Source organism: Symphalangus syndactylus, chromosome 12 (genome assembly GCF_028878055.3).
Source record: "Symphalangus syndactylus isolate Jambi chromosome 12, NHGRI_mSymSyn1-v2.1_pri, whole genome shotgun sequence".
Classification (NCBI taxonomy): domain Eukaryota; kingdom Metazoa; phylum Chordata; class Mammalia; order Primates; family Hylobatidae; genus Symphalangus; species Symphalangus syndactylus.
In genome coordinates, this window is record NC_072441.2 from 79,494,134 (window position 1) to 79,507,391 (window position 13,258).

Below are 13,258 nucleotides of genomic sequence, written 5' to 3' on the forward strand. Positions count from 1 at the left end.
AGTCATATAAGGTCCTACCACAAATCTGTTCTGTCACAAAGTGTACTTTACCAGAACCTCATTGTGGAATCTTCACAGCACAAATATGTATTCCGTGTTCTCTTGAGAAGGTAGTGTTCTCTTCATGGAGACATACATGGAAAGAACAAAGACGGTCTTGTGGGCTAGGCAGTGGGACTTGGAAAAATTATATTTACTCAAATGAGAGAAAGCTAAGGGTATGTAAATAAAGACTAACCAGGCTGGGCGTGGTGGCTCACGCCTGTAATCCCAGCACTTTGGGAGGCTGAGGCAGTCAGATCACGAGGTGGGGCGTTCGAGACCAGCCTGGCCAACATGTTGAAACCCCAGCTCTACTAAAAATACAAAAATTAGCTGGGTGTGGTGGCATGTGCCTGTAATCCCAGTTACTCGGGAGGCTGAGGCAAGAAAATCGCTTGAACCAGGGAGTTGGAGGTTGCAGTGAGCCGAGATCGCGGCTTATAGGTTCACTGTAAGGCTAAATTAAATAATTACATCATGAAAGCTGTCAAGCCAGGTGTGGTGGCTCATACCAATAGTCCTAGCACTTTGGAAGGCTGAGATAGGCAGATCCCTTGAGACCAGCTGGGCAGCGTGGTGAAACCCTGTCTCTACGAAAAATAAAAAATTAGCCAGGCATAGTGGTGTGTGCCTGTAGTCCCAGCTACTTGGGAGGCTGAGGTAGGTGGATCCTTTGAGCCTGGGAGGTTGCAGCTACAGTGAGCCGAGATCACACCATTGCACTCTAGCCTGGGTGACAGATTGAGACCCTTTCTCAAAAAAACAAAAAAATTGTGAGATCCTGAAAAATATTTTTATTCCTCCCAAGGCTCAGATCATGTTTTTTTCCTTCCATTAGGTGCTGCAGAGCTTCAAGATAATGGATTATAGCCTCTTGATGTCAATCCATAATATAGATCATGCACAACGAGAGCCCTTAAGCAGCGAAACACAATACTCGGTTGATACTCGAAGACCGGCCCCCCAAAAGGCTCTGTATTCCACAGCCATGGAATCCATCCAGGGAGAAGCTCGACGGGGTGGCACCATGGAGACCGATGACCAGTGAGTGAGCTCAGGGCCACTAGGGAGGAGAACATAGGCCCACAGCACTTTTTCTTTTTTCTTTTTTTTTTTTTTAGTTTCACTCTTGTTGCCCAGGCTGATGTGCAATGGGACGATCTCAGCCTACTACTACCTCCACCTCCTGGGTTCAAGCGATTCTCCTGCTTCAGCCTCCTGAGTAGCTGTGATTACAGGCGCCCGCCACCCCACCCAGCTAATTTTTTGTATTTTTAGTAGAGACGGGGTTTCATGATGTTGGCCAAACTAGTCTACGAACTCCTGACCTCAGGTGATCCACCCGCCTTGGCCTCCCATAGTGCTGGGAGTACAGGCGTGAGCCACCGTGCCCGGCCACAGCACTTTTTCTTTAGGAAGGGACCCAACTTCTGGAAAGGAGTAACCTTGACTCAGCAGTTGGATCAGTAACATTAATGTTTACAGAAGTATAGAATGAGCTTGAACGAGCTTTCTTAATATAAAATGAAAAGAAGATTAATTTCGGGTTTGTAGTATATGTGGGAAGGAGAGCTATTCAAGAGTTAAAGACTTAAAAAATTATAGTCTTAAATGCATGTCTGCAAATTATATTAGAACTTTATTATCATTTTTTAATCATCTCTTTTTGTTAGTAATATATTAGAACTTTATCAAAAATAATTAATGGGCTGGGCACAGTGGCCCATGCCAGTAATCCCAACACTTTGGAAGGCTGAGGCAGGTGGATCACTTGAGTCCAGGAGTTTGAGATCGGCCTGAGCATCATGATGAGACCTCATCACTACAAAAAACTCAAAAATTACCTGAGTGTAGTGGTGAGCGCCTGTGGTCCCAGCCACTCAGGAGGCTGATGAGGCAGAATTGCTTGAGCCCAGGAGGTCAAGGCTGCAGTGAACCACTGTACATGCCACTGCACTCCAGCCTGGGCAAACAGAATGAGACCCTGTGTCAAAAAAAAAAATTATTATAGACTTCTTTGTGGAAGGCATCCTTCTTCATCATGGATCTATCTAGTAAGTGTAATTACTGAAATATCACAAATATCTTAGATTGTTTGATTTTTTTTTTAAGGTATCCTGTAATGTGACTCTCAAGAAGAGTGTCTTAGTGGGCATAAATTAAGATAGCAAAAGTATTGAAGAAGTTGAGTTAATTAGGAGAACATTCCCAAAATTGCTGAGTAGTGGCAATTTTAGATTCTCTTTGGTGGAATCAGAGTGGAAGAGGTAGGCAAGGAGATTTGGAGAAAACTAGATTATAATACATACTGTAGAGAGTTCCTGGGGTTGGAGGAAGGATCTCATTTTCTCCTGTTTTTTTAATATATATTTTTTCTCTTTTTGTTTTCTTGATCACTTATTGTCTGATCTTCTGGTTTATGCAGGATGAGGCAGTTATGTGTAGGTTTCACTTCCCCATTCTGATCTGACTAAACTAGCCAACAGATTTTCTCACCCTTTCCTTTTTGCCTTTTCCAGTATGGGTGGCATCCCTGCCCGGAATAGTAAAGGGGAAAGGCTTCTGCTTTATATTGGCATCATTGACATTCTACAGTCTTACAGGTGAGGAGCATATGGATCCCAAATTAAGAGAGGGTGGATACAGATAACCACTCACGTTTCTCTTGTAGATGAATTTGTTGCCAAGTTCTTCCGGAAGCAAGAACAGTGAGTTGCAGTCTGGCTACTTACTTCATTTGTTTTCAGATGGTTTATTTCCTTGATTTTGCCTCTTTCCTCAGCCTTTATAACCCTTCCTCCACCATCTCCCCAGGCATAATGTATACCTTCTGTGGAAAGCTGAGTCAGTCCTTGGAAGCACCAGGGTAGAATATGCCATCTGTCTGGCTCTTTGCAAAAACCTATGAGATGAGTCATGCTCCACATTGGGATACAGCTGGAAACGTTACCCTTTTCCATGGAGGAAAAACAGGAGGGTCACTGTGTTCTGTAAAACGTATTAGCCTGTGGAACTAAGAGGCAATGGAGTGATCATCAGGGAGGAGCTGGAATTGTTAGACCCCAGTTTTGTTCCTGTAAGGTTTTAAATACTAATGAGGACTGGATGGTACTTGATTTGTTGGTTCATTATTATCATCCAGTTTTAACTACCCTTTCCAGTCTTGCCCATCTGTTCCTTCAGCTCTCCTTTTATAATAAATATTCATGTTCCTGATTTGCCAGGGACATAAATTGCCCTTTTCCCATGGGGTGAATAATTGACTTACCTAGAAACAACATTAGTCTCTGTGATGAACCAGCACTGCCACGCCTGTTCTTGGGAAAACCAGTGTACCAGTAGATGTGTTTTCTCAGCTTCTGTCTTTTCAAAATTTTCTATTACCCCTTTAACCCCCTAAAAGATAAAGTTATTAAGGTCATTTATTTAAAAATGATGTGAGTAGGTGATATACATTTTTCTTGCAGGTTTGTTAAGAAGTTGGAGCACTCTTGGAAAGCCCTGGTACATGATGGAGTAAGTAGTAATACTAGAGGCTGTCTTACTGTACACTTCTGCCTCCATGACTTCTGATTGGCCTCAGTTTCTTGCAATTTTTTCTTTTTCTTTTTTTTTTTTTTTGAGACAGGGTCTCACTCTGTCACCCAGGCTGGAGTGCAGTGGCGTGATCTCGGCTCACTGCAACCTCCGTCTCCCAGTTTCAAGTGATTCTCCCGCCTCAGCTTCCCGAGTAGGTGGGACTACAGGCGCGCGCCACCACGCCCAGCTAATTTTAGTATTTTTAGTAGAGACGGGGTTTCACCATGTTGGCCAGGCTGGTCTAAAACTCCCGACCTCAAAGTGATCCGCCCACCTTGGCCTCCCAAAGTGCTGAGTTGAGGCAGAGTCTTGCTTTCACTCAGGCTGGAGTGCAGTGGCACAATCTCAGCTCACTTCAACCTCCATCTCCCAGGTTCAAGCGATTCTCATGCCTCAGCCTCCCATATAGCTGGGATTACAGGTGCCCACCACCATGCCTAGCTAATTTTTGTATTTTTAGTAGAGATGAGGTTTTGCCATGTTGAACAGGCTGGTGTCGAACTCCTGACCTCAGGTGATCCACCCACCTCAGCTTCCCAAAGTGCTAGGATTATAGGCGTGAGCCACTATCCCCAGCCTCTTCCATTTATTTCATTTGTGGGTTTTACCCTTCTGCTAGGGGCTCAGTCTAGGGGAAGATGGCCCTTGGACTAGAGTTCCTCTTGCTGGGCCTCCTTCTAACTCCATAGCATTTCTTCTGCTCTACAGGACACTGTCTCAGTGCATCGCCCAGGCTTCTACGCTGAACGGTTCCAGCGCTTCATGTGCAACACAGTATTTAAGAAGATTCCCTGTAAGTGGTTTCTACCAAGTGACTGCCTACTCCTGCCCAGTGACTCCCTTACCCCAAGAGAACAGAGGGCAGGACACCTCTGGTAGGAAGCTGCCAATGCCAGAGGCCTCTCCTTCCACCTACATCCCATTAGAGCCATTTCTTGTCCTTTGTGTTAGTCAGTCTGTCATAGTCGTTTCCAAGTTGCTGTTTCCCCCTTGGCTCTTCCTGCATATGTCAATGAGGTGAGGGCCATTTCTGGGGAATTGGGATTTGCAAAAAAATAAAAAATAAATAAATAATGTGTAGTTGTGGTTGTAGGATCCATGCCACAGAGATAGGCAGAGCCTATGTACAGAGATATGCAATGAGGTTACCGGTGTTCTGTTTTATCTTCTAGACTATCTCAGATGGTTACAGAAGCATTTACTGATTTCTGCTTAGCACATGTTTTTAGTCTCTTTTCTCAACTTTCTTGTTTAGGAAGTGCCAATATTTCTCTTTTTGCAAATCTTCCATGCTGCTGCCATAGCAAATTCTAGCTTCTCTTTCCCTTCTTCTCATATTAGGCATCATTAGTCCCATAGCGAGGGAGAGGGGACCTAGGCATGCCTGACAGTCTTAAGGGATATGGAAAAACCAGGCTGGGTGCAGTATCTCACACCTATAATCCCAGCACTTTGGGAGACCAAGGCAGAAGGATCAGTTAAGCCTGGGAGTTTGGAACTAGCCTGGGCAACGTGATGAGACCTCGTATCTACAAAAAGTTTTAAAAAGATAAGGAAAAAAATCTTTACAAAGTGATAAAGATTACGAGTATCAATTATCTAGTGCTGGGCACATACGTGCTAAGAAGATGTAGTGTGAAAGAGTTATCTTTCTTGGCCCGGCACAGTGGCCCACGCCTGTAATCCCAGCACTTTGGGAGGCCAAAGCTGGTGAATCACCTGAGGTCAGCAGTTCGAGACCAGTCTGACCAACGTGTTGAAACCTTGTCTCTACTAAAAATATGAAAATTTGCCGGGTGGTGGTGAGCACCTGTAATCTTAGCTACTCAGGAGGCTGAGGCAGGAGGATCACTTGAACACGGGAGGCAGAGGTTGCAGTGAGCTGAGATAGTGCCATTGCACTCCAGCCTGGGTGACAAGAGAGACACTTCATCTCAAAAAAAGTTATCTTTCTCAGGTTTTACTATGGAATAGTATTAAAGAAAAAGGGAGGCCAAGTGCAGTGGCTCACACCTGTAATCCCAGCATTTTGGGAGGCCGAGGAGAGCAGATCACGAGGTCAGGAGATCGAGACCATCCTGGCTAACATGGTGAAACCCTGTCTCTACTAAAAATACAAAAAAAAATTAGCCGGGCGTGGTGGTGGGCGCCTGTAGTCCAGCTGCTTGAGAGGCTGAGGCAGGAGAGTGGCATGAACCCAGGACACGGAGCTTACAGTGAGCCAAGATCACACCACTGCACTCCAGCCTGGGTGACAGAACAAGACTCTCGTCTCAAAAAAAAAAAAAGAAAAAGAAAAAGGGGGTGGGGGCAGTGGCTTGTACCTATAATCCCAGCACTTTGGGAGGCTGAGGTGGGCGGACCACCTGAGGTCAGGAGTTTGAGACCAGCCTGACCAACATGGTGAAACCCCGTGTCTACTAAAACAAAATTAGCTGGGTGTAGTGGCTCATGCCTGTAATCCTAGCTACCCAGGAGGCTGAGGCATGAGAGTCACTTGAACCCTGGAGGTGGAGGTTGCAGTGAGCCAAGATCACGCCATTGCACTTCAGCCTGGGCAACAAGAGCGAAACTCCATCTCAAAAAAAAAAGGAATTATGCAATAGGGTGCATTTCATCTGATGGAAGTAAAGCAGTCATCAAGGCTCCATGTTGGAGGGGTAGGTGTGGATATGTTTCCTTTCTTCTAGGTTTTCATGCCTCTTGGAAAGTGAAGTGAGCTAACACCTTGTTCTCTGAATAGTAATTCATAGAGCCTATCTTTGTTGACATTAGCCTTTTCACTTTTCAGACCAACTTTGGGTGTGTGTTGGGGATACTAGCAATTATTTGTATCTATATAGGTCTTGGTAATTGTTGCTAAGGTGGTTGCTAAGTAGGCTCTCTGTTTCCCTTTTGAAGTGAAGCCTTCTCCTTCCAAAAAGTTTCGGTCTGGCTCATCTTTCTCTCGGCGAGCAGGCTCCAGTGGCAACTCCTGCATTACTTACCAGCCGTCGGTCTCTGGGGAACACAAGGCACAAGTGACAACAAAGGCGGAAGTGGAGCCAGGTCAGCGCTAGGGCTGGGGTCCCCATGTGATTGGGTACTCCCTCCCTTCCTTCTGAGCCTTTACCTTGTCCGGCCAGGACCTCTGCCCCCATTTCTATCCAGGAAGCCAAGCTGCTACATATTTTTCCTTGTATTTACCGTACCCCATCTTCTCTATCTTTTTTCCAGGCATTCACCTTGGTCGTCCTGATGTTTTACCTCAGACTCCACCTTTGGAGGAAATCAGTGAGGGCTCGCCTATTCCTGACCCCAGTTTTTCACCTCTAGTTGGAGAGACTTTGCAAATGCTAACTACAAGGTTGGTTTATTGGCCCCTTTCTCCATATAATCTTATCTCTCTTTTCAAGTCCTTGGAAACCTCTATAATTTGATTGCATCATAATAAATTATCCCAAAGATTAGTGGCTTAAAATAACAAATATATATCATACTTTCTGTGGGTCAGGAATCCAGGCCCAGCTTAGCTGGATCCTCTGGCTCAAGATTTCTCATGAGGCGGCATTTAAGCTGTTGGCCAGGGCTGGGTTCTCATCTGAAGGCTCAAGTAGGAGGATCTGCTTTTAAGCTTATTTATGTGGTTACTGGTAGGATTCTGTTCCTTGTGGGTTGCTGAACTGAGGGCCTTAGTTCCTTGCTGGCTGTTGTCTGGGGGCTTCCCTCAGTTCTTTGCTACATGGACTTCTCCATAGGACAGCTCAGAACATGGCACCTGGGTTATCTGAGAGTGAACAAGGGAGCATGTGCCTATGCAGAAACCATAGCCTCTTATAACTTAATCTCAGAATTGACATTCTACTATTTGTGCTACATTCTGTTCACTAAATGCAGCCCACACTCAAGAGGAAGGAATTACCCATGGGTGTGAATACCAGGAGGCACAGGGATCATTGTGAGCCATCTTAGAAACTGCCTGTCATAGTCTGCCCTCTGGTCTCCAGTAATTTACATACCTCCATGTCCAAAATACACTGACCCCCTCCCAGGGTCTCATCCCATTGTAGCATTAGCTCAGAGTCCAGAGTTTTATTACCTAAATTAGGTCCGGGTTTGGATGAGCCCCCCAGGTATAGTTCCTTAAGCACAGCTCTTCAAGTACAGTTCTTCTTAATCTGTGAACTTGTGGAACCAAAGAGACAAGTTATCCTTTCCCCGTGTACCTAGCATACAATGGTGAGATAGGCATTAGATAACCAATATACACATTTCTGTACATAAAAGGGGAGAATGGGAGACACAAAAAGGAGTCATTGATTTTATTTGCTGTTCCAAAATCCAGGAAATGTTGGAGTTTATTTTATCAGGCCTCAAAGCAGAAGAATTCTCTGTGGTTCTTGGCTCTACCCTCTAGACTCTTGGTTTTGTCTTCTGAGTCTTCCTTTTTCATCAAAGCTAGAGTGTGTTTTTACCTGAGTTCTTTTCTCAGCCTGCTTCTTTCCAGTAGAATTTTGGGGGAACTAGTGGTCTCTTTATTTTGTACTGTTTCTGTCCTTTTTGATCCAAGATGGCAGTGTTTCTACTGATGCAGAAGATTTTGTGGGCCCCCTGTGATTCTCCTTGGGATTTACTCCATTAGACAAAAGCCACACTCATAAATATCTTCTTTATGAGACCTAAGCTTCTTACAGACCCTGTTTTTCGGTTGAAAGGATCTGTGAAACATAATCTTTTGAACAGCCTTTTGTATGACTGAATAGCACAATCAGCCCTCCGTATCCACAGGTTCCACATCCCAGATTCAACCAACTGTGAACTGAAAATACTTGAGAGCCTGGTGTGGTGGCTCATGCCTGTAATCCCACCACTTTGGGAGGCTGAGGTGGGAAGATTGCTTGAGGCAGTTTGAGACCAGCCTGGTCAATATAATGAGACCCCATCCCTTTAAAAAAAAAAAAAGTCCTGAAAATGTTATGCTGTTGCTGACATGTACTGTACAGTTAGGCCTGTACTTAACATGTACAGACTTTTCTTGTCATTATTCCCTGAACAATACAGTATAACAACTATTTACATAGCATTTACGTTGTATTAGTTATTATAAATAAGGAATGATTTAAAGTATATGGAGGGCCAGGCGTGATGGCTCACACCTGTAATCCCAACACTTGTGGGAGGTAGAGGCGGCCAGATTACTTGAGCCTAGAAGTTTAAGATCAGTCTGAGCAACATGGCGAAACCCCATCTCTACCAAAAATACAAAAAAATTAGCCAGGCGTGGTGGTATGTGCCTGTAGTCCCAGTTACTCAGGAGGGTGAGGCAGGAGGATTGCTTGAACCCTGGAGGCGGAGGTTGCAGTGAGCCAAAATCGTGCCACTGGACTCCAGCCTGGGTGACAGAGCGAGACCCTGTCTCAAAAAATAAATAAATAAAGTATATGGAGGATGTGCGTAAGTTATATGCAAATACCGTACCATTGTATATAAGGGACTTGTGCATTGTGGATTTTGATATTCAAGGAGGGGTCCTGGAACCAGTCCCCCACAGATACTGAGGGATGACTATACTCTGAACCAATACCTTTTGTTTTTCTGGGGTCCTAATAAAATGTTTCACAGTCATATGTTTGCCTTCATCTTTAGACCACATTTTCTTGGTAGTGCCCTGGAGCTTATCCTCGCTCAAAAGCCTTTTTTTTTTTTTTTTGGTAGAGATGATGTCTCATTGTGTTAACCAGGCTGGTCTTAAACAATCCTCCTCCCTCTGCCTCCTAAAGTGAACCACGGTATGTGGCCTGCCATTTCTTACTTTTAGCATCATTTGCTCTCTGGAGAGGCTTAGAATTTTCAAAACTTATCAAGTTCTGGCAGTTTTGTTTAATAGTCCTTCCCATAATTTCTTTCTCTTCTCTTATATTTTATTATAAGCATCAAGAGAAAACCAGGTGGCACCTTCAGGACTTTGCTTGGAAATCTCCTTAGCTAGATTGTCCAATTCATTAGGCACATATTCTACTTTTCACATAATCACAAATCACATTGTTGCTAAACTTTGTGCTGTTACCTTACTAGGATCTCCTTTCCTTCAATTTCCAATAAAATTTTTCTCATTTAAGCCCTCACTGGTAACCCCCTTTAAGTCCAAAATTCTATAAACAGCATATCCAGGACACTACCTTTTCACTAATGCTCCTCCAAACCACCCCCAATGTTTTGTTTTGTTTTGTTTTTGTTTTTTGAGGTGGAGTCTCACTCTGTTGCCCAGGGTGGAGTGCAGTGGCACGATCTTGGTTCACTGCAGTCTCCGCCAATAGGGTCTCCCTCTGTCACCCAGGCTAGAATGTAGTGGCACTATCTTGGTTCATTACAACTTCCGCCTCCCAGGTTTAAGCGATTCTCCTACCTCAGCCTCCCGAGGAGCTGGGATTACAAGTGTGCACCATCACGCCTGGCTAATTTTTGTATTTTTGGTAGAGACGGGGTTTTGCCATGTTGCTCAGGCTGGTCTTGAACTCCTGGCCTCAGATGATCTGCCTGCCTCAGGCTCCCAAAGTGCTGGGATTACAGGCATGAGCCACTGCACCGGGCCACCACCCCCAGATTTTAGATTTTTTTTTTTTTTTTTTTTTTTTTTTTTTTTGAGACGGAGTCTCGCTGTGTCGCCCAGGATGGAGTGCAGTGGCGCAATCTCGGCTCACTGCAAGTTCCGCCTCTGGGGTTCACGCCATTCTCCTGCCTCAGCCTCTCCGAGCAGCTGGGACTACAGGCGCCCGCCACCACGCCCGGCTAATTTTTTGTATTTTTAGTAGAGACGGGGTTTCACTGTGGTCTCGATCTCCTGACCTCGTGATCCGCCCACCTCGGCCTCCCAAAGTGCTGGGATTACAAGCGTGAGCCACCGCGCCCGGCCAAGATTTTAGATTTTTGTTACAGCAGCACCTCAATTCCAGGTACAAAAATCTATATTATCTATTATTGTGTAACAAATTGCCCCCAAACTTAGCTGTTGAAAACAAACATTTGTTATCTCAGTCCGGGTGTGGTGGCTCACACCTGTAATCCTGGCACTTTGGGAGGCCGAGGAGGGTGGATCATCTGAGGCCAGGAGTTCGAGACCAGCCTGGCCAACATGGTGAAACCCCGTCTGTCCTAAAAATAGAAAAATTAGCCAGGTGTGGTGATTTGTGCCTATAATCCCAGGTACTCAGGAGGCTGAGGCGAGAGAATTGCTTGAACCCGGGAGGCAGAGGTTGCAGTGAGCCGAGATAGTGCCACTGCACTTCAGCCTGGGCGACAGAGCGAGATCCGTCTCAAAAAGAAAACAAAGATTTGTTATCCCAGTTTCCGTACCTTAACTGGATGCCTTTGGCTCGGGTTCTCTCTGGAGATTACAGTCAAGCTATTAGTCCAAAAGCTTATCGGAGGGAAGATCAGCTTCTCAGCTCACTTATATGGTTGTTGGCAGTATTCGGTTGCTTGTCACATTGCCCTATCCATAGCCAGCTCATAGCATAGGAGCTGGCTTTCCTCAGAGCAGGCAAGCAGGGTCTAGAGCATGAGTCCAAGAAGAAGCTGCAGTATTTTTATAATCTAATCTCAGAATTGACATTCCATCTCATGTGCCGCATTCTGTTCATGAGAAGAGAATCACTAAGTGCAGCCCACACTTGAGAGGAGAGAGATTTACACAATGGTATGGATCTCAGGAGGCAGGGATTATTGGGGGCAATCTTAGAGGGTACCTACCACACCTGGAGATTGAAACAGAAGAGGTCAGGGTACTGGGAAATACTTTATAGTATTCAAGAAGCTAAATATGGTTAATTAAAACAGTATGCTTCTAGTAAAAATCTAGTAGCTTCTTAGCCTCTTCTTTCCAAATTCTAAATTAATTCTGAAGTGAAAATTAGAGAAGCAGTATGAGATTTAAAAGGAGAGTCCTTTGTTGTTGTCATCTAATTCTTTTTCTCTCTGCTTCCATTTTTTTTCTCCTGTTAGTACAACCTTGGAAAAGCTTGAAGTTGCAGAGTCAGAGTTCACCCAAGTGAGTGTCTGGGATGTGTGGGAGGTGAATGTTTTGCAAGGTATAAAGAGGATCACTGATGGCCTGGAGCAGGAAGTTAATTGGCAAGATTAGAGGATCTCGGTACCTCCTAAATCTTGTTTTTTATTTTTTTATTATTTATTTATTTATTTATTTATTTTTGAGATGGAGTCTCACTCTGTTGCCCAGGCTGGAGTGCAGTGGTGCAATCTCGGCTCACCTGCAACCTCTGCCTCCTGGGTTCAAGCAATTCTCCTGCCTCAGCCTCCGGAGCAGCTGGGACTACAGGTGCGTGCCACCATGCCCGGCTAATTTTTGTATTTTTTAGTAGGCGCAGGGTTTCATCATATTGGACAGGCTGGTCTCGAACTCCTGATGTCGCGATCTGCCCACCTTGGCCTCTCAAAGTGCTGAGATTACAGGCGTGAGCCATTGCACCCAGCCATTGTGTTTGTTTTTTTGAGACGGAGTCTCGCTCTGTCACCCAGGCCGGAGTGCAGTGGTGCGATCTTGGCTCACTGCAAGCTACGCCTCCCAGGTTCACGCCATTCTCCTGCCTCAGCCCCTTGAGTAGCTGGGACTACAGGCGCCCACGACCACGCCTAGCTAATTTTTTGTATTTTTAGTAGAGCAGGGTTTCACCATGTTAGCCAGGATGGCCTCGATCTCCTGCCCTCATGATCCACCTGCCTGGGCCTCCCAAAGTGCTGGGATTACAGGTGTGAGCCACCTTTTTTTTTTTTTTTTTTTTTTTTTTTTTGAGACGGAGTCTTGCTGTGTCACCCAGGCAGGAGTACAGTGGCCCAGTCTCGATTCACTGCAACCTCCGCCTCCCGGGTTCACGCCATTCTCCTGCCTCAGCCTCCTGAGTAGCTGAGACTACAGGTGCCCACCACCATGCCTGGCTAATTCTTTTTTGTATTTTTAGTAGAGACGAGGTTTCACCGTGTTAGCCAGGATGGTCTTGATCTCCTGACCTCATGATCCGCCCGCCTCAGCCTCCCAAAGTGCTGGGATTACAGGTGTGAGCCACCGTACCCGGCCCACCATCTTGTTTTTTAAAAAATATTTTTGGTACCTCATACTTGGAGGCTGAGGCTGAAATAGAAACTTCTTAACGCTTGAATTCCATTCCTGCTTAATCTCATACTCCACATCCTTTTTTTTTTTATTATTAATTTTTTTTTTTGCACACAAAAACAATAAACATTTTCTAAAAATACATACAAACAAAAAGATGCGTATCAAACATATTAGGAAGGTTGCACATGGGAAGTTGGGGAATAGAAATGGGGGGTGGGAATTAAAATAAATGAGAGAGGGACTTTATATGGATCAGTGATAATAACTCAATCCTCTATTTGACAAAGAAGAAGGAGAAGGAAGAGGAAGAAAAAGAAAGTGGGATAAAGGATCAGAAAGGGAGGAAAATAGAAAAAATTAGAGTATGACTCCAGGGTAGACCTGTTTTGTTGTCACTGAGTTGGTTGGTTGGTTTGTCTGTTGTATTTTTCATATGTTTCGCCATGTTGGCCAGACTGGTCTCGAACTCCTAGCCTGAAGTGATCAACCCGCCTCGGCCCCCCAGAGTGCCGGGACCACAGGCGTGAG

The 13,258-nt window shown here is 45.0% G+C and overlaps 1 protein-coding gene across 31 annotated transcripts in view; it reads left to right on the forward strand.

Moving 5' to 3' along the window:
* The window catches only part of PIP5K1A (phosphatidylinositol-4-phosphate 5-kinase type 1 alpha), a 57,030-nt gene that overhangs the window by 39,874 nt on the left and 3,898 nt on the right, over positions 1-13,258 (forward strand). For 11 of the 31 annotated variants that reach the window (XM_063626269.1, XM_063626262.1, XM_063626268.1 and 8 more), the window contains 7 exons: positions 881-1,086; positions 2,562-2,645; positions 3,510-3,558; positions 4,330-4,414; positions 6,523-6,669; positions 6,838-6,967; positions 11,602-11,647. In XM_063626269.1, coding sequence (XP_063482339.1) covers positions 881-1,086; positions 2,562-2,645; positions 3,510-3,558; positions 4,330-4,414; positions 6,523-6,669; positions 6,838-6,967; positions 11,602-11,647 — 747 coding nt within the window. Of the gene's footprint in view, positions 1-880; positions 1,087-2,561; positions 2,646-3,509; positions 3,559-4,329; positions 4,415-6,522; positions 6,670-6,837; positions 6,968-11,601; positions 11,648-11,812; positions 12,086-13,258 lie in introns of those variants that run through there. The other 20 variants (XM_063626271.1, XM_063626265.1, XM_063626282.1 and 17 more) reach the window with 12 other exon arrangements.